Raw genomic sequence first — 23967 nt, 5'->3', positions numbered from 1 at the left:
TATTAGTATCCTGTTGTCCTAAGGGGCTTCTAAAGGGTAAAGGGTGATTTTTTGCTGCACCACTCAAGCCGAAAGTAAAGCGGAATACAACACTACATATAATCCCTTCCATATCATAAGCTCAGATTCCATTTTGAGTATAGTTCCAAAGTAAAAAATTGACTTACCTTGTAGGATTTACCATACTTTTCAAATATCCGCTTTTGTGTCATAACAAAGCATTGGATTCCTTACGTTTTCGTTGCGTGATGCCTTTCTTGAAGCAGAGTCTCAATGGATATATTCATAAATAATATTTTCTGTATTTATTGTTGTTGTTGGATTATAAACAGCATGAGAAACGGCCAAGTGCAGCGGCACTTCGGCGTTGTGCAGGTTCACTTCAGAGATTTTTATTAGATTTTTTTTGTATCATGAAAGAAACAGTGGTGGCACATATCGCATCCGACTGGAGATGTCTCGCTCCGCACATTCAGTTCATGAACTGGCACTGCTTGATTTTGCGCGCTATGCATTTGGAGCGTTTGGGTAAAAAAAAAAAAGGCAGAAGATTTTAGTTCCATACATGCTGTATCTACACAACCTTACTGGACTACATAAAATCACAAGTTACAATGACCACGAAGATCAAGCAATTAGCCCACTTTTGTACGAAATCACTATATTGTCGCTGGACGAAGTTTTATTAAAATTACAGAGAGCCGAGCTAGTTGGTAAGTGTTCACGTTAAAGGGACAGGGCGCGCAAACACAGACACAAGAGAGAAAAGTCGCCACAGACACCGACGAACAAGTGAAATGGCGCACAACGGCGGAAAAGCAAGAATGCACGGTAAACTTATCTGCGCATGTCCCTGGCAATAGGCGAACCTATGAATCAGGCACGCATGGTGGTCTACGTGAGAGATAACTAGTTTAATTTTTCGGCTGAAAAACAACATATTTTCATTTTTGGTGCTTACTTCAAGTTCATTTGCTCTAACCACAATAATAATGATCAAGCGATCAATTCGCTTGTTTGTCTAAGCGATCTACATCCTAGCGAGAGAAAAAAAATGAGCGCAGCTGACCTAAGTCGTGCAAGGCTGGGTCACAGCAAAGCTGGTGGGCACCTAGCTCGGCCTGGCTTGGCTAGGCTTTCACACTCTCACCTATCTCTTTCCTACTCCTTGCTACACCATATTACACATGGCTATTTTATTACGATAGCAATTATATGACAGTGTCGGCTGGTTTTTGCCGTCGCCGTCGCCGCCGTGATGCACCGTATATATATATATATATATATATATATATATGAAAGTCCCAAAGAAAATAATTCGGAAAAATGCTTCCGAAGCGCGGAACCGAACCAGCGACCTCTCGATCCGCAACGCATAGCGCTAAGCACTACGCCACAAAGCGCAGACCGCCAGGTAGCTAACGGCGAGCGTTATATACACACCCTTTACCGCTGGCAGGACTCAGAGATGGCAGGCGCTTATAAGCGTTTCTTCATCACGAGCGAGATGGCGCGAGGAGCGCAACGGGCGCATTTAGAATTCGTCGGCTAGGTCGCTCGCTTCTTCTAAATTTGCGTAGGGAGAACCTTGCCCTTCCGCAGTCTGTTCTCGCGGTAGTTTCTGCTGGGGGACAGATGAGTAGCAGTGGGTCGATCACGGGTCGCTCTTTTTGCTATCACATTCATTTTTGCTCTCTTCTTTTATCATATTTGAGTTTGTGTCTTTCTATGAGCGAAGCAGAATAGGGAGAAGAGAAAGGTGATGAAGAAGTTGGCCTATACAAGCTATCAAAGCTCTCTTCTAATAATAATATTCTTCAACGTTGAAGCGCAGTGGACGCTTGTGGTCTAGGTGTCAGGAGTGTAACCGTGGAACACAATGTATGGTTGAACCCCCCCCCCCGAAAAAAGTTTCTGGCTACGCCCCTGCGTGGAACGCACAATTTTCACATGCTAAAACCAACTGTTACTAAGGTGGAGAAAAAAACGATCGTGCGGCTACTTACGGTGACATGCCTCCATGCATTCTTCGCAGGTTGCGAAAAATGAACCTAGAGTTGGGCAGCCCCCTCTTCGCACCCGACTGCAAGTATAGAATTCGCCATTGTTATACCACATGCCTTCATAATCACCGCAGCCTTTTTTCTTTCTCATTCTTGCAGCGCAGTGTCCACGACCTGGTCCTTTTGAAGCTGAAATAAAAAAAATCTGTACGTGATTTTAGGTTCACAAATGCTGCCGAGAGAATATTGCGCGATTTGTGTTAGGATGCGGAATGGAAATGACTTTATGCGTTTATTTGTTGCAGCAGCTCGCAGCAATAGTGTGGATAGTTACTTTTTTGTTTTTTGCTTAGTGTTTTTGAGGAGACAGTTACAGCAATAAAAGCGGTTTATAAAATGTTCTTTCAGGATGTTCGAAAATTCGCACGTTTCCTCGCAGACAGAGAGGTCATTTACACGTGCTCACGCGATACATTTCCATTTCTGTTCTTCGTCCTTCGCAGCTTCGTTCCCCGCAGCGAAGACACATTGATACTTACGTGGCTTTGGCCATTTTTTCGGTGGCCTCTGTGGTGGCCATTTGGGTCTTGGCGGCCGCTTCGAGGGACGTTTCGGCGGCTTCCATCCGCCTCCACCCTGACCTTTCGTCGACCCGCCTCCCGTCTCATTTTCTTCTTCGGACCCTGCGAGTTTGTTCGAAAACACACACAAAACATGTTCAGCCTTAGGCTACATACAGAACGAACTCATTCGGTATCTCGCAATGGACGAGACAATACTGCTTGCTCGGGGGTGGCTGCAGCTTCTTTTGAAAGTTTTTTCTTTGGTTTAGTTCGTGGTTTCGTTCCTTAAAGGGTTTTTCACGTGATTTTGGTGGCATTTTGACATCCCCTTCTCGTTCTCCAAACTCGGTACTAGCAGTCTGATTTTCTATGATACTGAACCTTCATATTAGTTCAAACATTATTGTAAGAAAGTTTGAACTTGAGTATGTCCATGAAGTCATTACGATAAGATACCTAGCGAGATCGTGTCATTTTGTCGTTCGGGTTGTTGCTTAAACGAAACCTTGTTGTCCGTGAAGTCCCAATACCAGCGAAATGTAATTCGCAGCACGTTGATAGCATTACTCTTGGGCATGCAATTTCTTTGTAAAACAATTGCGTTGCTATTTGTAGGTTTGTGAACGCTCCTTCTCTTAAAAAAAGCTGCTATCAAGATAACGTTTGCACTGTGCATGCAAGGTATCCCATGCATACTTGACTCAGCTGGAAAAAAAATGCCAAAACAAGCGGGAGCCTATGCGTATGAATGAACAACTTACAGTATTATTACTATACACTGCAGTAGAATAGCCTTGGCAGAGTGCTTTATTTGCTGTCATATGTTTTTACAGCACCGCAATGGACCTCAGCTAGCGAAGTCTGACGAACTTTAGAAAACGTTGTAGTGGCGACAAAACGACCTTAGGCAGCCTGCGTTCATCATTGATGTTTATAAAAATGACAAGCCTCTGAGTCTTCATGAACAAAGCAAATTATCATAAGTTTTTACTCCTTAAGTACATCATTTTACAAACTTTACAAAATTTATAACAATCCCCTCAGAAAGTCTAGTTTGAACCGCACGCACACTCGCTGTGGGAGAGTTGAAAAGAGGGCTTCTACGCACATCCCAAGCGTTATGCCACTAGCCTGCATTTTCACTTAAAATATTTATTCAGTTTCTCGCTGTATCCCGAATACACGTAAGCACATCGACGGCTTTCTTCAGCGATACTACCTAAGCGAAAATACCCTGACATTCGCATACTCATTATTGTTACAAATGAAATGGGCCCTTTCGCTAGTGTAAGTACTGTTGACCGCTACTAAAAATTACCTTTTGGAGGATACTTGGGTTTCTTCCACGGTGGACGACCCTTGGAAGGTGGATGGCGTGGAGGCTGCTTTGTTGGCCCACTTGGACGTTGCGGCTTTCGGTGGTCCACTTCCTGCGCCTGTATGGCAGTACACGCGTGATATACTTTAACCTTAGAGGTACTCGCGTTGGCGTAGTTCTCATATCGCGAAAAATATTTTAACTAAGTTTCATCATTTTCTCTAAATAGCTTAGCAATAGTACTTTATATTGCGAACAGAGATATCAATTTACCTATCTTATATGCGCATTTTCATATTTCCGCTGCAGCCACTGAACGCACATCATAGTTCGCAGTATGCCAGCTGGTTTATTACGGAAAGGCTGGACAACCCAAAACAACTCTGAATCACTTTATATGTTAAGCAACCAATTTGTACTAAGTGTCGCTTGAAAGGCCTGTGTGCAAGCAAATATATATGGCGTTTTTTGCATTGTAATACGAAATTGCTTTATGCCTGGCTTCGCCAATACTTCACTGAGGTATTTCCGTCACGGAAACGACGTCGGAAAAATACACATGATCAGACGGCAAATAAAATTAAAGAAAGGAATTCCATCAACGGGAGTTGAATCCACGACCTCTTGTTCCGCAACAACAGATGCCGGGCATGCTATCCACTGCGCCACCGTTACACACTCTTGAAGATTTACAAACGTGCCTTTTATATCTCACACACTGCTCTCACAATGCTCTTTGTCGGTGGGGTGTTGTCAGGATAGATGGGTGGGCTAGTTGGTTCACATTATGATACAAATCTTCTAGTGCAAATAAAACTCCTCGTCCTGCGAGGAGTGTTATCTATCTATCTATCTATCTATCTATCTATCTATCTATCTATCTATCTATCTATCTATCTATCTATCTATCTATCTATCTATCTATCTATCTATCTATCTATCTATCTATCTATCTATCTATCTATCTATCTATCTATCTATCTATCTATCTATCTATCTATCTATCTATCTATCTCTAACCGCCTACGCCTTGGCACTCTCGTGGTCGTTTTCATAATAATATCTTCATAATGTCTGCTTAATATTATCTTAAGGATGTTTCCCTAATTACATTTTACGTCCCAAAACCAGGATATAATTATGAGGGACCCCGTATTGGGGGGCTCCGAAATTTCGCCTCCATCGAAACGCGACCGCATCTTCGGGTCAGCAGCCGAGCACCCTAACCACTGGACCACCGAGGCTGACTGGCCATCTACTTAACTTTGTAAGTACCCAAACACGTATAAGATGACATGAATGTACCAGACGAGGTATTTACAGACAATGGCTTAAACATAAGTCAGCGTAGCTTGCGCTAGAGACGCGATGCTAAAGAGACAGCAGAGTTGATAGGCACCTAGGTCGTCCGGACTGTGTCTATGTTGCTATGTCTTGGAAATTTTCTCTTTCTTTTTCTTTTTTCTCTGTATTCTCTGTTTTTTGTGTAAGTTTTACTGTCTCTGTTTATATCTATTTCTCTCTCTCTCCATTTCTTCCTTTCTCGGTCTTTGTATCTTTCTTTCTTTATCTTCCGTTTCTATATCTCTGTCTCTCTGTCTGAATTTTCCCCTTCCTCTTTCTTTATATCTATTTATCTCTCTTTATTCTTTCTGCCTTTTGTTCTCTACGTTTCTCTTCTTCTCTTTCTTTCTATGCCACGCATTGCTATCTCCCCTCGTCCTTTCCATCTTCCTCATCCTCATATTTGTCCTCGCCGTCACTCTCTTTTCCCACCTTTTTGATATACTATAATATACAGGGCTATCTATGCTCTGCTAGTGTGCCTGGATAGCCGAGTGGTTAAGACGCTCACCTTCGGATCGTGGGTACGCGGGTTCGAAACTCTTCTCGCGAAGCAATTTTCCCCTTTAGAATTTTTCCTTTTCTCTATCTTCACTTCTCTTTCTTTTTCTCTCTCTGTACTCATTGTCTCGCCCATCAGTGTTACTGCAATCTGCACTGGAGAAATTGGTGCGAGTGTTGTAGGGGCGAAGCAGAAGATAAAGAAGACGATGACGATGAAGAAGAGGACGAAGAGAGCGCGTGTCGGTTCATGATGATTGTACTTTTCTGTTTCCGTCAGACACATTATGCCCGACTTAAACAGCCCCGCTATCAAAACTTGGACCATGCTTGAGCTTCGCCTTTCAAAGCAGAACGAAATAGCGTAATCGGACCCTGTTTGCTTCCCCTTTTCAATCCCTATCCTAGCTCCGCTTGTCGGTGGGCATCTAAGCCGCGCCACAAGGAAATGAATGCCTTTTTTGCGGCATAGACTTGCCCTTAAGGCATAATATTTGTTGTGTATATTTGTATTAAATGGGTGCCGTTAGGATGGTGTTGTGTAGCAAACCAAGAAGTGTCTTGTGCAATGTGTTCATATCTATCCATCGGTAATAACAGTTTGTGTCACTGTAGCGAGGCCAGGTTCCAGGAGATGACGGCTGTAACCCTTGGCATGTCCATATAAAGTGGTATGCATCTGCTTGCATCACCGGATGAGAACAGTACGGGCATGTAGCACCAACTGGTAAATGCGACCAGTTCCATGTTGAGGTAACAGCTGGTGTAGGGCAACCCCTGCCCGAAGCCTCCTAAGCACGACTTCCTCCGCCCTAGTAAGGTGAAGGGGAAGAGAGCAGACACGGTGGGATAAGAGTGCATGTATCCTGCGGGTGAACAATTGTACGTGCACGGAGTGTATTTAGGCGTTGAACTGGAAGGCGAATAGCTGGGAGTTCTGTATTAGGAGGGCAGCATACAAAAATATATTATGAGGAATGTCTGTGCGTCTGCAAGCTGGCCCTGTTACAGTATCATATAATATCAGTTGCGAAGGGCCCACTACGACAGAATTGTAGCTTTGCGAGTTGGCGAGGCACTCACTACGCGTCCGTAATGCAACGCGCGCACCTACACCGCTGAGTACGTTAACGCAATAGCGTTAGAAAGCTCGTTTCGCAGAAATTCCGGAGTCGGCGTCAGCGTCCGTATTGGCGTCGTCGGTTGTAAGCGAAAAGTGATTATTTTGTTCAAGACCGAAAAGTCGCGAAAGATTCAAATAGAAACGGTGATAAAAATTTTAGGTTCGAGTGAGAATCGAACCCTGCCCATCGCCGTTGCAAGCAGGTGTTCTACCACAAAGCCACGCCACTGCTTTCAATTGCTTCGGAAAAAACACAATAGGAATGTTATGTAGGGGAAGGAGTCTCCTTACCGCATGTAATACTGCGTGGCAGAGGCGTAGAATCGCGCCAGGCGTCAAAACATCTGAATTAGGCAATGAATTGGTGTTTTAAAGGCCCACTCAGACAGACATAATAAAGCGCTCAGACATAATAAATCGTCATCAGCTGCGTGGGTTCGCCTGTTGCCTTACGGACGCGTAGGGGCTCTTAACTGACTCGCAAAAGGAAGGATTATGGGGTAAGGGGCACCTAACAACTGTACTTAAAGTAAGCATGCTAGGATAGTTTGAAACGACCAATGTTACGCGCACAGTCGTTCGTTTCCTTATGGCACGGACCGCACGACTGAGGCATGCAGCGAGAACAGAAGCAAGGCTAGCAAGTGATAAGGCGATGAGGACGGGCCTGATTACGTTATTGCGTTCAACCCTTGCAGGCGAAGCTCAAGTGTAGTCCAAGTTTGTATTGATGCTGAGGCGCATATTGTGTTTTGCGATTACCCAGTGTGAATATTCTGCCACCATTTTGTAAGCCTTATTAGAAAGCGACCGCACTTCGAAGTGACTGCACAGTTGTAGGAACACTACTGCTTTTCAACTTTGTATTTCTTGGGGTTTAATTTTGGGGGTTGGGGTTTTACGCGCACTCTCTTTGCAATTGGTGCCTGCTGAAGTTCGTGACATGATGTCTCATAAGAAAAAAAAGTCAGCTCCATGTAAAGACGTCGGTGGCATGTTAAAGAAGACTTACCTTGGCAAGCCGCATTGCACTCCTCTGAGGTTTTGAATATATTGTTTCCCGCTGGACATTCTCCGTACATAAAATTCACGCAGTTTGTTTCTTCCCTATTGTAGTACCACTTGCTGACGTCAGTATCACAATTATCGTCTTCTTCGCTAGGCATCAAGTAGCAAACCGACTTGCCTTTTTGAGCTAGAAAAAACATTTTTTTAATGTCTAACGGCAATGTAATGCTCCTACAGTGGACAGCATTTGTGCAAATATTGCTGTAAACCCGTGCAGAAGTACACAGTTTTGCCTTTAATGCTTTGTGCATAATGCCACGCGCGCTTATTTCTTTAATTTTCTTGTGATCGGGTTTCACCCACAAAAAAGTGTTACCGCAGCTCCACGCGGGCCGTGCCACGACGTTTGAGAAAGTTCTCAATTATTTTAGACTGTTCTGATAACATTGCGCACACGACACGAGTAGTCAAGTTAATAATGGAGCTAACGCAAGCCGCAGCGATAACGCTGGAATTTTCAGCCGTCCATGTATACAAGAGGGCGCGTAACGCCGACAATCAGATTAACAACGACCGACGATAGTGCTCGACGCTATCGTTGCAACGTGAGGGCTATTTCTTTTTCTGGGCATAGGTATGCCCAGAAAGGTGTTTCATCTTAATCTACTTAATTAGCGTTTTTACCGTCCTGACCACAGGACAGTATTGCCATGTGCCCCACGACAGCTGCTTCATACTTGCGCGTAAGTTCTGTAAACTCGCGAAAGATTTCGATTACACATTTGTGTGAGACATACGTGCTTGAATGGACGCGCACATCAGTTTGAGCCATAATTAAATGCTTCATCCAGCATCAACCAAACTAATGTCCTCGTTTCGAACAAAACATACACTATATTGCTTGTCCCAATTGTTTTCACTTGTTTTTTTGTGCAATTGTGTAACAGAAGAGAGATGGAGAGCCAGAGGGAATATGGGAAATGTCGGCGAGACCTTTCATGCATTCTCTCTCGTGGGAGCCCGTGCGGGGCGATGTTCTTCACGGCATCCGAATGTGAAGTCGTCGCATTCGTGATGCATGTCCACAACATCAGCGAGGCAATAGTTAAAAAAATGCGGGAAGTTTGCACTAAGCCGCGCAAAGCTTGGCACAGTGAAGCACGGGCTCGTCGTCACTCGCTGGGCAACCTATTTCACTATTTCTCTATAGAGCTGCGCGGCCTTCTTTGTTTCTCTTTAGTTTTCTCTTTCTCACTTTAAATATCCCTGTTTTTTTTTGTCTTTCTGTCTCTGTTTATTTCTATTTCTTTCTCTCTTTCTCTTTTTTTCCTATTTTTGTCTGACTATCTGTCTATTTTTCGCTGGCTTCCTCTTTCCATCTTTTTTCTCTCCCGCCATTTCTTTCTTCCTCTCCCATAGGTTCTCTCTCCTCTCCCTTTCTATATTTCTCTTTCTATTTCTCTTCCTCATTCTTATTTTGCTGCGCTTTACTTTCACCCCTTCTCATTTCCCTCCACTTCACCCTCCCATCTCTCCTTTTTAACACGAAAGTGTTTTATGCCGGGGTCCACCAAGACTTCGGTGACCTATTTCCGTCACGGAAATGACGTCGAAAAAATGTAGACGATCAGATGGCAAAGAAGAAAGTTCCGTCAATGGGCATAGAACCCACGACCGCTCGGTCAGCAACAACAGATGCCGGGCACGCTATCCACTGCGCCACGGTCACATACTCTAGAGGCTTTACAAACGTGCCTTTTATATCTACCACTCTCCCGGTCGGCGGGATGGTGTTGCCCTCTGGAAGCGGTAAACTATTTCGTCATTACTGTGACCTCCGCGATTAACACCTGCAACGCGTTACACGCCCGTCCCATTCGGTGCGTTTTCAATAGAAATTCAATCTTGTCAATGCCTTAACGTACCGCGAGGTGGCGATCTTAGCCCAAGCGTCGTAAATGCGTCGTCCTCGCTCATAGCATCTCGCTACTCCAAACGAAAAGTAGCTCTGCGACGCGCCTGCCTCACCTGGCTGTTACACCGAGTTCCCCGCTCACGCGCTCACCCCAAGAAAAATCGCGGCGGGGTGCGGCACGACGCGCTTTGCGTTTCCCTCTAGTCAGGCCGTGGTGTTCAATCACATTTTAACATGCCGCGGTATGGCGACCAAGATCTGCGTCCAATAAGCGACGCTCTTCTGGCTATCCCACCTCGTTCTCTGATTACAGCTTTCACCGTCAACTCCTACAGCTACCACAAGGTTTTGTGTAATCATCTAACATGGACGTTAGTCGTCGGGATGGAGATGTACCACCAATCATCAAAGTGGGTGCATCCACGTTAAACGGTGCTATAGCTGCCAGACATCAATATACTTTGTGCAAGCTCTCTTATATCAATGTACAGTAAACATTCAGTTATTTCTGTAAGGGCACGCTTTACTTTCGTGTTATTCCAATTCCTATGACGGAGGGAACAACCATCTTTTATATTTCGTCTAAGTTTCATTTTCTACCCCCTTGTTATACGATACTATACAAGGACTATACAAGGCGATGCTATGTTAGGTCAGTGTGCCAGGATGGCCGAGTGGTTAAGGCACTCGCCTTGGATCTTGGGTACGCGGGTTCCAATTAGACATTTGCGCCGGTGTTTCCACCTCCGGTGGCGGCGTGTGAACGGCGCGGGGTTGATCGAATCGGCGGCGGCGTGGTACGGCAGACAGGTCACCGCCCCGTTTTAAAGGGGACGCTCATAGCATCCCTCCATACATCCAAGGGGGGGGAGACGGAGATTCATGAGATGGTGGGGAGAAAATTTTGCCTCTTTATTTTTAGAAAAAATCTGTATCACCAAAAGGGCGAAGCAGGTGGTTGCGATCACTAGTCAGCGGAGCTGACGAACGCAAAATCTACAATGGGAGTTATCGAATAGATGCGTAAGCGTAGAGTTTTATAGTAAACAGATACGTTCCTCGGCATGCTGTTTGCGGGTGGCAGCTGCATTGTCTCTCTTTTTTTTTGAGCGTTCGTCGGCATCTTGAGCGGCCCCATAAAGAGCGCAACCATAAACGCCATGTTGGGCATCAAATTTTTGCCGCGCCAGAATTTTCACGAAGCGCGCAGTTCTCGTCGCCTTTGCACGTTGTCCTGCTGTACACCGTGCACCGCCACATAAGAACGATGCGTGCCACCGCAGGGGCACGTGCGAGACGCCAACCGCTGTTGTATTTGGTCAACACACGCAGCGATCCTCTGAAACTATAGCGTACAACAGCTACACTACAAAATACCTTGGATGACCTGACGAAGGCGACCGTCGCCGTTGTATAGGCGTCGTGAGCTGCTGTTTCGCATCAGACATGCAGTGCCACTGCAGCGACTGGTGGGGAGTGCCGGCGAAAAGTCCCAGTTCCCTCCTCACTCCGCGCCAGGTTTACAATGGCCTACAGCAACAGGAGCTTGTGTACACGCCGAAAAAAAAGTCTACTTATACAAAAGAATGAGTGCGTGGATGCAATAACTGTAAGAACGCAGTCGGGAAGCTGCCGTAGGAGGAATTTGCTCATCTTATTGGTTGATAAGAAATATTAGTTACGCTAACGGACGAACAGACCACGTGAAGCGCCCGTCAGTTTTCTAGCGCTGCGGTGGCCGATTATGTTGTATGAAATATTTCTTAGAATTTCCGTCTTCTGCACCGTTCTAGGTATACGCATTCGCGCCAGCTTGCTCTGTCCTACGGAATGTTTGAATGCGCCTACCTCTGTGCGCGAATAAGCCGCCTTTGTTTGTTGGCTGTTTACTGGTGCACGTAAAAAAAGTACCCAAACTTATTGCACCTGCAAGCCTGATTGTCGTCCCTCCTGCAAAAACGCCGTGGCCCTGAAAGAGACACCGGCACACATTGTGTTCGACATCTTGTACCCGCACGGCGCTTGGCAGAAACAATCGACACGCCCTACGCTGCACACGAAGGAATCAATCAACCAACTAGTATTCCCTATTAAGTGTGAGGTTCAGTTCACACCGTGCCAGAATATCAATTTCGATACTTAGGAATGTGCAAGATGACTAATAAAGGGCGGGTACCTCGTGTGACCGTTTCTTTTACCACTGCTAATTGTCAGACCAATCAAAACTAGCCCAGCTGTCCGCTAATGCACGCCGATAATGGGGCAATCTTATACACTAGGTTGGCGATAGATATTTCTTAAATGTAAGCTTCTATAATCGGCATGTCTACCAGGAAAACAGTCGCCCCTAAACACATGCCGTAGATCACGTTCTTCATTTTCGCAACGCATTTTCGAAAGATTTCCGACGGTCTGATGGCACTGGGCAGTTCGTTCTTCATGCAGAAAACGTGATTAGCGGCGTAGAATTCGCCACCGCAAAGCAAACTACCTTGTCTCAAGTATTCATGAACGTTGGGTATTTATCTGTAATCACAAAACAGGAAGCGCGGCTCGTTTCGCTTTACCATTGTAACGCACCGACGTTCGTGGTACCAAACTTCAAGCTACGCTCCGCGAAGGGAACGGGGACAATATTCTCGACTTGGCCTCACTGGCGCTGCACGTTCAGAGAGTGGTGGCGTCACCAACTGAGCGCAGTAGGCCTATAGAACAGTCGCGAAACTAGACGGTGCACTTCCTTGAGTGCGGGTTCTTCAGCATCCTATGCGTCCCATAACGCGCAGGACATGCAGTCGGCACACATGCTACTAAGAAACGGGTGCCTACGTGTACCAGTCAAGCGAGAATTCTTCGTCTGCTCACTGTCGTGACATATCCTAGCAAATGCTGCTTGTCTGACGGCCGATGCACAGTTCATAAACGGGCACAAAAATCAAGGAAATAATTTTAATATATGCTAGACATGTGTACCATCACATTTCAGATAATCATTTCTTAACTCCATACGTACGATTCCGTGACAAAAAAATCTGAATTGAGCTGAAGAATAATAAATTCGGCATGCAAGGCTGTTCCAACACACATCGAAAATTTTCAGGCAACATGCTCATACGCAGCATAAAGTAAGGACTGCGAAAAATAAAAATTCCCTTCACGACGTATAGGACTTTAAGAAATGTCGTTTATCGCACTATTGTTCTCATTTTGTTTTCTTCGCCTTCTTTTTTGTGACATCTCTTTTCTATAATATTTTATTCCCCTTACCGCCTATCCCAGCAAAGGGTAGCGAGCCGGTCGAGGAACTGGCTGTCCTCTAATTTCTTCTCTCTACTTTATCTTCCTCCTCGTCCTCCGGAAACGGTAACATTATTGTGTTTACACTTCTCTGCCATGAAGGTTTTCGGTGTGCATACAACTCTGATATTATAGATACGTCGCTGTCCGATAAGATTTCCGCATGAAAATGTTCTAGGCTCCGAAAGTGGGAGCTTTAATAATGCACTAATGCCACTTAAATTTGATTAGAGACTTTGAGAAATCTCTGTGAGGTCATAGAAATGTTAATAGCCGTATGTTAAAGATGCAATAATATCAAATTGCTACATACGGACCCACATATATGCGCAGTTATTGCCATTGCTTACCGTCTACTGGTACCCAGAAGATCACATCGCAGTAGGCAAAGAAAGTTAGTAGGAAGACCCTCATCGCTGTCCAATGCTGTTCAGAATATTTTTACGAGAAGAGCAATCTTTTATGCCTACATCGTTTATTTCCACGGGCACAATGTGCCGTACTGCTCCTGAAGGTCTTGAGTTAGGCTTATAAACCTCGACAAAATAAAACACGAGCGAGGGTTGTCAAGCTACCATACATAGGCATGACCGTTGTTCAAATGGATGATGAATGCGGTGCTTCAGTTTATCACGAAATAGAGGTAGTCTTCATCGCTTACAATGCTAACTTGCAATCCCTTGGCATGTTCAAGTAAGGTACTGGTGTAAAGAGAGAAAAACCTATCATAGTGCAGCATTCGAGAGAGCAACGAAAAACGAATGTTAACAGCGCTGCAAGCCGCTATAAACTGCGCCACTTGTGCTATAAATGTCATATCTCCCAAAGGATTTACTGTGAAAAAGGAAAGTACAGAATGGTTACCAATGATCGATAAGCAGGGTTTCATTCAGCTTGTGTTAACGCTGAAGGAAAAATTGCATGAACTAAGAGACAAGAGAAAATGCGTGATTGCATTGTTCTTTTTTTTTTTGCTTTTGCTATGCATGCATAATATTCAGGTGTACACCAACTTTACGAATAGTAAGAACCTCGCCCTATTAAGAACTACCGCTTGTGAAACGAACTGCTTCAAAACGTGTAGGAGGCTCCCATTTGGAATTCTTCTCCTACAAGGGGACTTTTACTTGGCTATAAACCGATAGCCATGCGAACAGTAGCGCATTAGGTAGCGAAGTTTAAAGTGCGAGAAGCTGTGCTATATATTTAGCGCATTAGGCAAAGATTGAGGAAGCTTCTTTTGGATAATAAAAGTGCAGTTGTCTCGCCATGGTCTGGGAGTCAGCACGGGCAAAATCGGGAGTCAGCACGGGCATTGGTATAACGAACATTCATGCGATGATTGCACTGATGGCGTGCGATATGGTCCACGGGCGCCGCACATTTCGCATATCACCTGCAGGCCTGTTTGGAAAGCGTAATAACGAAGGGGACAATATTCAGCGGATGGTGATCTAACACACCCGTCTCATAACTGTAAAGGTAGCTCCCTTGCGATGCAGATTGACCAATCGATGGTGGCGGACTTGGTTCAGCGAAATGCGTGTAAACGTTGTTTTCGTTGCTCTGCGAATCCTGCCTGGTGGTCTAGTGGTTATGGTGCTCGACTGCTGACCAAAAGATCGTTGGTTCGAATCCCGTCCGCGGCGCCCGCATTCACAGTGAGGCGAAATGCTAGAGAACCGTTTACTTATATTTAGGTGCATGTTAAAAACCACACGTGGTTGAGATTTCCGGAGTCCTCCATTACGGCGTTCCTTAAATCATATCGTGGTTTTGGGTCGTAGAACCCCACAAATCATTAAAATTATTAAGCGAGGCGGCGTAATCAAGCTGCACATTTTCGGCTGAGAACTCCTGATTCACATGAGCTTAAAAGATGATCCCCAGCGTGTACAGCTAGAATTACATGCCCTATAGCTAAGAGCAATCTGCCTCAATAACTTGTGGCACTCCACATCGATGATGTCATCAAAACAATATGACGAGCACCTAGAAACGGGTCATGACAGGTAACCACTACTTGAGCGACTTCACAATCATGTTTGTTTGTTAACGCCATGGTGCGATGGCTGTTGAAAAAATGTCAGCAGTTGCACTGAGCTTGAAAGATCTATGAAGTGCGGGGCAGTAATGCGCCGCACTCCGACTAATGGCTCCGAGGCAATAGTTTAGAAGAGTTCTTGGGGAGCTCAAAATAAGTCTCGTTTTAAAGTGCTGATTAACGCATATGGGCCATTTTGTAGCACCATTTCTTATGTTTGTCCTCACAAACCTGTCGATAAAAACAAATGCCGCAGCTATTCTTTATGAATTCGTAGTCGAAAACAGCGGGAGCAATTTTATTTATCTCAGTTACAATGTGCAATGTCGCCTCTTGCTTTATTATACCGCACAAGTACGTTATACTTAGCGAAATATTTACGAAATATGTGGAAACTATTGCATAATTTTGTCCAGAGGAAGATAGTTCGTATGTGGGAAGGGAAGACTGTATTTCGAATAGTTGACTGCTTTATGATTTCGTACATACGCATGTTCAAAAACCTGGCGTGGAGACAACACTGGGCAAAATTGCAGGGTTAACGTCTATAAAGAAGGTAATTAACGGAAGCACGAGAAAATACGAAACGGGATAGAGCCGCTTATTTGAATCCGAGTTATTTCAGAGAAATGTGTGGCAAAATGTTGCTTACGCTTATAGAGCAGACGAAAACAATGTGAACTAACTGCGCAAATCAGTCAACCTAGCGCGCAACAACTTATGTATAATAGAATTATGTCTTTGTCAAATAACCTAATAAATGGCTCACTAGCATAATCTGAAAAACTTTTCTGTGCAATATGTCACATGTCTTCATTTATGCGCAGAAAATATGAGCTATGAAAACTGAAGTTTTTTCCTAAAAACAACAAAAGACATGCAAGTGGGTAGCTGTTCAGTTCTTGAACTATCACCACTGGTTTACGTGAAAGTAGTGATACCACTATCGTTAGTATTGTGCTTTCGGTGGTACCGGTAATTGCACCAACAAAAGGACTAACGGCCATATAAATTGCGGTGCCGCTGAAGCTACTGTCACTCACGTAACATGAGAACCTATATTGCTAAAAGGTCTTCGATCGGAGGCGGCAATTCTCAAATGCAGTAGCTGATCAGGCGGCCGGCCAGCATCAGTTTTACAGCGAAGGCGGTTATGAGATCATTTCACCGGCCGTTTTTGGCGCCGTAGTTGTCCGCCGCCGCTGCCGGTGTCCGTAACCAGTATCGCTCGAAATAAAAAAAACGAAATAAGAAAAAAATTCCAGGATGGAACGAGGTTCGAACCTGGGCCCTCTGCGTATGAGCCCAGTACTCAACCTCTGAGCCATGCCGGGGCTAGAGCCATGCCGGGGCTTGCAAAAAAGGTCCTATACAGGCTTCACTGTCGGGAAGGAACCGACATTAGCATATGTAATATAGCGTGGTAGAAGAGTAAAATAAGCACCAAGTGTCGCACAACGCGAATTCTGTAACTAGGCGTCACACAATGCGAATTGCGCAACGAGTAGGTTGTTGAATGCTTCCAACTCATTACAAAGGGCACTGCCATAATTCTTCATCGCCATCGGGCATAGCATCAACAAAGTGCGCATAATGCCTTACATGCGTTTAGCAGGTACCACGGCTCTCCGTAGAATGACAAAAAATGGCACAGTGCCTGCTGCCCTACTTCTCAAAAACTACAATGATTTATAGCGTAGTGGGTTCCTCGCAAGTGCACTTGTATTGGTTGCCAAGGAAGCCCATAAGCGCATGATCCATTTCCTCGGGGTCTCAGTAAAATTACAATGATTTATAGCGTAGGGGGTTCCTCGCAAGTGCACTTGTATTGGTTGCCAAGGAAGCCCATAAGCGCATGATTTGTTTCCTCGGGGTCTCAGTAAAGTTCTTTGCCCCCTTCCCCCGTCTCTCTCCCACGTCAGCGTATGTTATACAGCATGACGGGAGAGGGAAATAGCGACCGGGCGTCACCCAATGCAAATTACATAACTGGTGGGCCGTTTCAAGATTCCAACCCATTACAAAGGACTGAGCCAAAATTCTTCATCGTCATCAGTCGTCGCGTCAACGAAGTGCACATAATGCCTTACAGACGTGTAGCTGGTGCCTCGCTTCTCCGCAGAATGACGAATAATGTCTTAGTAGGTGCTTCCCAACTTCACACAAATTGTGATTTATGGCGTAGTGGGTACCTTTCTAGTGTACTTGTATTGTAGCCCCAAGAGAGCTAGCTTACAACGGGCTCTAGAAACGCCGCTCTTCCAGCTTTCGCTGTGACTGTGCTGCAATTTTAGCGCAGGCCTGGCGTTTTTTTTGCACTGGTTCTCATTGAAACACAAGGTCATTGTGGTTGCTCTATCAAAGATTTGTCATTTCGTCGCCTCTCGTCGTGCTTTCTTGCATGGTTGTGATGGAAAGTAGAGTTAATTGCATACTGAACTGAAAAAAAATGATCATTTCAGAGCTAATGTCAGAACGATGGGACAGAACGAAAGGCGTGGGCATCCCGAAGGTTATTGTACACCAATGTGGCCAAATATGATGACTGTGAGATGCAGTCGTCGTACTGGTACCGCAAGGAAGATGCAAAAATCTAGGATTTAAATGGAAAGCGAACACCTGTACGTAAGCTGCGCAAAAAACAAGGCGGGAGCGCGCTGACTCAGCAATCATTGTTCTATTGTTCAACATCGTATACAAGAAAAGAACAAGGATTGTATAGGTAGAGTACGAGCACATATTCGAATTGTTGCGCGCAGTTTTTTTTATATGTAGTTGTTGCAGACGAAGCTGGTGAAATGTGGTCGTGTTCTTTCAAAGGTTGTTCCAACCACACAGCATCCGTAGAATTGTGCTGATATATTCATCCAGGAATACTTGCTACTGAGTCAAACAGAGCGATTGGGCGAACCGAAAGGAGAAGTCGAAACCTCCACTGAGCAGTGGAGGTCCACTTCATGTCCAATTCACGTCAACTGTTGCACACCGAAAGGAAGGGCACAGAATGGAAGGCGACAGCAAAAGCGCTCGTATTGTCGCCTTGGTTTCCATGTCCTTAGTTTTTTTGCGCTTTTTTTTACGACGACGTAGCAACTCGCCCGACAATCCATTCTTCTAAGTAATATCCTACAGATGGTCGAGGGGCTGTTCCAGAAACTTGCAAACTATCTTCTAGACACTGACGTCTTTAGTGACCCCATTATCATACGAACGCCTATGTGATACATGAGGGTGATGAAATGCGCTTAAGAAGAGGTTGCCTTGGAACAAGTTCGAATATCATGGATGAAATAGGCAGCGCTGTAAAGTTCACAAGGAAGGCGACAAAAACGCACTTTCTCTGTGTCGTTGCTGTCTGTCGTCGTTGCGAAATTTGCGGCACTGCCTATTTCATCAATGAAATGGGGCTTGCTGTTCAGTAATAGTTGGAATGATATCTGAATATCAACGGTAAACAAGCATAAAAGGAAAAAAAAAAGAAACGAATACAAGACAAGTGCTTCTGCCTTCTTTGTTTCCTCTTCTGTCCAGGTTTTTTTTTGCGCTATCCAGTTGCTATTCCATCTGTGAGATGTATTTGTTGTTGTTTTATTGCGACAGCAATTATATGGACAGTCTCGACGTGTTTTTGCCGTTGCCGTTGCCGTCGCCGTCATGTCCTTCCGGTATGAAGTCCAAATTGATAAGATCCCTCCGCGCATTGTATGTTCTACCGCGGGTAAAAGCGCACGAGCGGGGGCGACGAACGCGGCCGAAGCAGAGTTCAAACAAGCCGGCCGATCGCTCGGAGGGTGCATGAGATAACATCACCCCGTGCGGGAGGCGTGCCGCCGAAGCAGACAGGAAATGACCCGCCCGTATTTAACGAGCCTTAAAAGACGCGAAGACGCGAGGGGGGGGGGGGCGTCGCGCGAGGAGCAACTTTGAACTTTCAATCTAAGGGCGCGGTGGCGATCGCTGGCGCGCGCGCTATCTCGAAAGCCATCACAGCGGGCGGCTCGTATACCCTTCCACGTGCTGCGCTCTCAACACGAAGTTACTATGTGGAGAGCATCTCTCCCTGGAGCGGCCGTATTCTCTTACACCAGCGTTTTGTAGTTACGCGATATCGGATACAAGATAGTTAGCTGCCAGCCTCACTTCGTGTAGCACTGAAATTTGTTGCTCTCGCATTCATTACTTCGCCCTTGCGGTGAAACTGTGACTTTTTTCTTTAAGCTTACTTATATGCTTTCTTGTGACCTAAAGACTACCATATAATCATATCGTTCACGGGCGATCTCGATCTGGCTTACCTTCCACATTGGCTAGCTCTAATTTTTCCTCCGTCGGAAATGTAGAAAGTGTGGCACCACCACAGCACACAATCTTCATTTTCAGAGCTGTTGCTTCCAGAGAAAATTAAGAGTTTATCTTTCTCATGTCCCAGATATTTCATTCTTTCCCACTGCCGTGAAATCTCAAAACTCTTTGCTGGCAGCTTAGCTGAAAAAATGTTGTAGGCTCTCCACGTTTGTCTATATTATAAATGCAATATTCTAGAAATCTACGGCGTCACTGTTTTTCTGAATCGTCTGCTTATTACCAGCTATGATAATTAAACCTTCCTTGAGATACTGAAGAAGTCAAGCCTACTTCGCTTCCTTTTTTTCGGTAAAATGATGGGTCCTAAATAGTTTTTGCTTCATGCTACTAAAGTAGTACCAGCTGCGTACTGAGCCCACAGCAACAAGAGGAAGTGATGACAAAGACCGTCAAAATTGTGACATCTCGAGTCATATTGTTCCTAGATAAATGTGGCTTAAAACATCCGACGGTGGAACGCAGACATGCTGTGAGACACAAAAGCGAGACATATATGCGTGCGCGCTTCCAGCTTATCTAACTTGTTCCGAGTTTACAGCTCCCAAACTTTCTACCTTATAGCTCCAGTGCAGCGCAATTCCTAAGCTGAAGTTGATTACATGGCTGCTCAAAGATATTCTCGATAATTATTCTGGGAATGTTTTGCCTCCCGCGCCTGCGATTGTTTTACAGCGAAAGCTGTTATGAGATCATTTCACCGGCCGTTTTTGGCGCCGTAGTTGTCCGCCGCCGCCGCCGCCGGTGTCCGTAACCAGTATCGCTCGAAATAAGAAAAAAAAACGAAATAAGAAAAAAATTCCAGGATGGAACGAAGTTCGAACCTGGGCCCTCTGCGTGGAAGCCCAGTATTCAACCTCTGAGCCATGCCGGTGGTTGAAACTGCTTTGCAAAAAGGCCCTATACAGGCTTCATGTCGGGAAGGAACTACAATAGCATATGCAATATAGCGTGGTAAAAGAGTAAAATAAGCACCAAGCGTCGCACAACGCGAATTCTGTAATCAGGCGTCACACAACGGGAATTGCGCAACGAGTAGGTTGTTGAATGCTTCCAACCCATTACGAAGGGCTATGCCATAATTTTTCATCGTCATCAGGCACAGCATGAACAAAGTGCGCATAATGCCTTACATGCGTTAAGCAGGTACCAACGCTCTCCGTAGAATGACGAAAAATGGCACAGTGACTGCTGCCCTACTTCTCAAAAATTGCAGTGATTTATAGCGTAGTGGGTTCCTCGCAAGTGCACTTGTATTGGTTGCCAAGGAAGCCCATAAGCGCATGATCCACTTCCTCGGGGTCTCAGTAAAATTACAATGATTTGTAGCGTAGTGGGTTCCTCGCAAGTGCACTTGTATTGGTTGCCAAGGAAGCCCACAAGCGAATGATGCATTTCGTCGGGGTCCCAGTAAAGTTCTTCGCCCCCCCCGTCTCTCTCCCACGTCAACGTATGTTATACAGCATGATGGGCGAGGGAAATAGCGACCGGGCGTCACCCAATGCAAATTACATAACTGGTGAGCCGTTTAAAGATTCCAACCCATTACAAAGGGCTGAGCCATAATTCTTCATCGTCATCAGTCGTCGCGTCAACAAAGGGCACATAATGCCTTACAGACGTGTAGCTGGCGCCTCGCTTCTCCGCAGAATGACGAATAATGTCTTAGTAGGTGCTTCCCAACTTCACAAAAATTGTGATTTATGGCGTAGTGGGTACCTTTCTAGTGTACTTGTATTGTAGCCCCAAGAGTTCCTCGGTTAAATTAATATCTCCGCAAATCAGGATTTTCATTAACTAACCTATGTGCAGTTTGTAATGAACCGGAAACAATAGATCACTTTCTTCTCACATGCCGCCGTTTCGCCTCACTGCGCCGAATAATTCTTGAGAGACCGATTGGCATGCTCGGATTGGCAGTTGATTCACCCACCCTTTTATCATTTGGAGCCAGTCAGTTGGGTGCGGGCCGCAGTGTTATTCTGTCAACGCTACATACGCGTAAATTCATTCAGGCAACCGGAAGGATACGCTGCTAGTGATACCGCCAGTTACATCCAATACTTTGACCCCCTTCTTTATTTTTGCTAATTTGTTTATATATTATGGTTTATCGAAAGCTTCTGCCCCTCTCACTTTTTTTTAAAGAAATGTTATTATAGTTCTTATCTAATTTCTCTCCTTTTTTATTTTTTTAGCAAGCGTTGTGTAAATCATTTACATTATAAAGTACAGTGTGGCCAATCCCCCTTGTGGGTATGAGCCAAGATCTAGGCGACAAGACAAGACAAGAGCTTAACGGCCTCTAGAAACGCCGCTCTTCCAGCTTTCGCTGTGACTGTGCTGCGGTTTCAGCGCAGGCCTGGCGTCTTTTTTTTTCATTAGCTCGTGCAGCTTGAGGTAGTAGTTCGAACGTGCAATGCCCATCTTAAATGTATATTGCCACGTGCGCTTCTCTTGCTATTCTTATGTAACTGGTTCGTTACACGCATAACCACTGTCTTGCACAAACCGCGAGCCTGGAAGCATTCTAGATTATTTCAGAATCTTCCGATACACTTGAGCGCGCAGCTGCGGACAGCGGAGTTTGTTCTCGAACTAATGCGGCCACCAGCAATAAGGCTTGAATGTTCTATGCCACACTTATAATTGCCGACGCGCCTTACCTCAGATCAGATAATCGCCGCCCCACGCTCTGTTCGCCTCTGTCAGTGTAGAGCGTGTATTGCTGGTAGTTTGGCTTTCTGTTTATCGGGTACAAGTTCACCCACATAACACTTCCGTCTTAAACCCGCCGACTGCTGCCTCTTTCAACTTCACGACCAGGGGACGTCGGATGGCGGTGCATTTCGTTCGTGTTCCGGAACTCCCCGTGAGGCCGTGAACCAGCCCAAATCGCACAGAAGACGCCGACATCATCCGCGACAGTCGAGCCAGCCGCAGTCTAAAAAGTCTACCCTCCAATACGCACTCCTACCGGACAAGCCAAAAGCCAAGGCGAAGGCAGCAGGCACGATGACGTCCGCAGTGCCCGACCACGTGACATCTGATCACGTGGTCGTGATGTTGATGAAGGCAGCAGTCGCCGGGTTTAAGACGAAACTTTTTTCTTGGGCGAATTTGTTCTAGAGAGAAGAAAAGTCAAACTACGTGCAATACACCATCTACACTGATAGCGGCGAACATAGCGTCGGTCGTCCATATTATGTTCTGCGGTAAGGCCCGTCGGCATTTACACATGCGGCATCGAACATTCGAGCCGTATCGCTGGTGGCCGCGTTAGTTTGAGAATAAACTCAACTGTTCGCGTTTGCGCGCCACAACGTATCAGAAGATTCTGAAATAATCTGGAAGGTTCCCAGACATTCGGGTTAGGTTTGTGCAAGTCAGCGGTTATGCGTGTAACGGGCCAGTTACATAAAAATAGCAAAAGATGCGCCCGTGGCAATATATATAGCACCAATATTCCTGAGAATATTGATCCAGTGGTATGATTACATTGCACCTCAGGAACAGGTGGTATATCAGAGTGTAATAGCCGGTGCCGGAAGTGCCACCCACCATTAGGAGCCAGTTGGAACGGCGTTAACTCTACAGTTCGTAACAGCATGTAGTGTAACAACAACGTGGTAGTTGCAGTGACACGCTGGTATGCGGAGCGCTTCCGCTTTCTTGTTTCGTCGTGGTTAGCTTTCCGAGACATCCGTTCATAGGCTTCGGCTCTGGTGAAGACGTGACATATCATGACAAGGGCTTCATTTAGGCCTGAAGAGCACACGTCCAGGGGAACCCGGGATGAGCCGATGGCTTCAGCCATGACGGGCTTGGCCAGCCTATTGCAGTTTGCGAAGGGGAAAGCCATAGATACCTCATTAAACGCGAAAATGGCCGCCGGCATTGGATTTCAAAAGGAGTGATGCAAAGAAATCAGGCGAAGCTTGCACTAAACCGTGCAGAGCTTAAAACAGGGAAACTTCTGAAGACTAATCTGGTTGCTTCTAGGCTGTTTTTTGGCCTTAGCTAGGTGATGCAGGTTGTTTCTAGGTTGCTTCTAGGTCTTAGCTAGGCTTTTGATGGGTGGTGTGAGGTGGTTTCTACGTTGAACCTCAGCGCAGAGAGGTTCCAGTTAAACCACAGACAGTCACAGACACGACACGGATGTCGAAACTCTAGAGACAGAGCCTCGCACTGGAACCAAGCGTTCACACCTCAATAGATTTACGGGCACGTGGTCGTTAGCGTATGCCTTCCATCACTTCGATGTGTTCTCGTTGCCGCCGTTGCGTTGTTTCCAGTTCTCCTGTATTATCTCGTACATACGTGATTCGTTTCAAGAAACGACACATAATGATTATAATTCATTGTATAATAGTGTGCTTGAATTTAAGTCCTCGGGTGGAAAATCAGCACACGAAATATTCTCTATTGATGCATCAGGTACCACTAGAAAAAAGCAAGATGAGATGACGAAAGAAACGGCGTCTACAGT

General features: G+C 45.4%; 1 protein-coding gene across 2 annotated transcripts; it reads right to left on the bottom strand.

Moving 5' to 3' along the window:
* Window positions 1–433: 433 nt before the first annotated feature.
* On the bottom strand, window positions 434–13583 carry LOC119377750 (proline-rich protein HaeIII subfamily 1). 2 transcript variants are annotated; one of them, XM_037647091.2, is made up of 7 exons: window positions 13423–13583; window positions 11153–11305; window positions 7865–8047; window positions 3885–4002; window positions 2543–2686; window positions 2007–2192; window positions 434–507 (listed from the first exon to the last, which is right to left on the bottom strand). In XM_037647091.2, the coding sequence occupies exons 3-7, from the start codon at window positions 7877–7879 to the stop codon at window positions 473–475; spliced, it is 498 nt and encodes a 165-aa protein (XP_037503019.1). In that variant the 5' UTR covers window positions 7880–8047; window positions 11153–11305; window positions 13423–13583; the 3' UTR covers window positions 434–472. The 2 variants fall into 2 exon arrangements, with proteins under 2 accessions (XP_037503019.1, XP_037503017.1); XM_037647089.2 differs by lacking the exon at window positions 11153–11305.
* Window positions 13584–23967: the final 10384 nt, after the last annotated feature.

The sequence above is a fragment of the Rhipicephalus sanguineus genome, unplaced genomic scaffold (assembly GCF_013339695.2).
Source record: "Rhipicephalus sanguineus isolate Rsan-2018 unplaced genomic scaffold, BIME_Rsan_1.4 Seq5626, whole genome shotgun sequence".
Lineage (NCBI taxonomy): Eukaryota > Metazoa > Arthropoda > Arachnida > Ixodida > Ixodidae > Rhipicephalus > Rhipicephalus sanguineus.
This window is presented reverse-complemented; position numbering and strand designations above follow the sequence as displayed.

What these genes read in the sequence shown, in the direction of transcription:
- LOC119377750 (XM_037647091.2), bottom strand. An exon ending in GAAAAAATGGCCAAAGCCAC is followed by an intron (nt 2,193 to 2,542) that starts GTAAGTATCAAT and finishes TTTTTATTTCAG; the next exon opens with CTTCAAAAGGACCAGGTCGT. An exon ending in ATGCATGGAGGCATGTCACC is followed by an intron (nt 508 to 2,006) that starts GTAAGTAGCCGC and finishes CCAAATGCATAG; the next exon opens with CGCGCAAAATCAAGCAGTGC.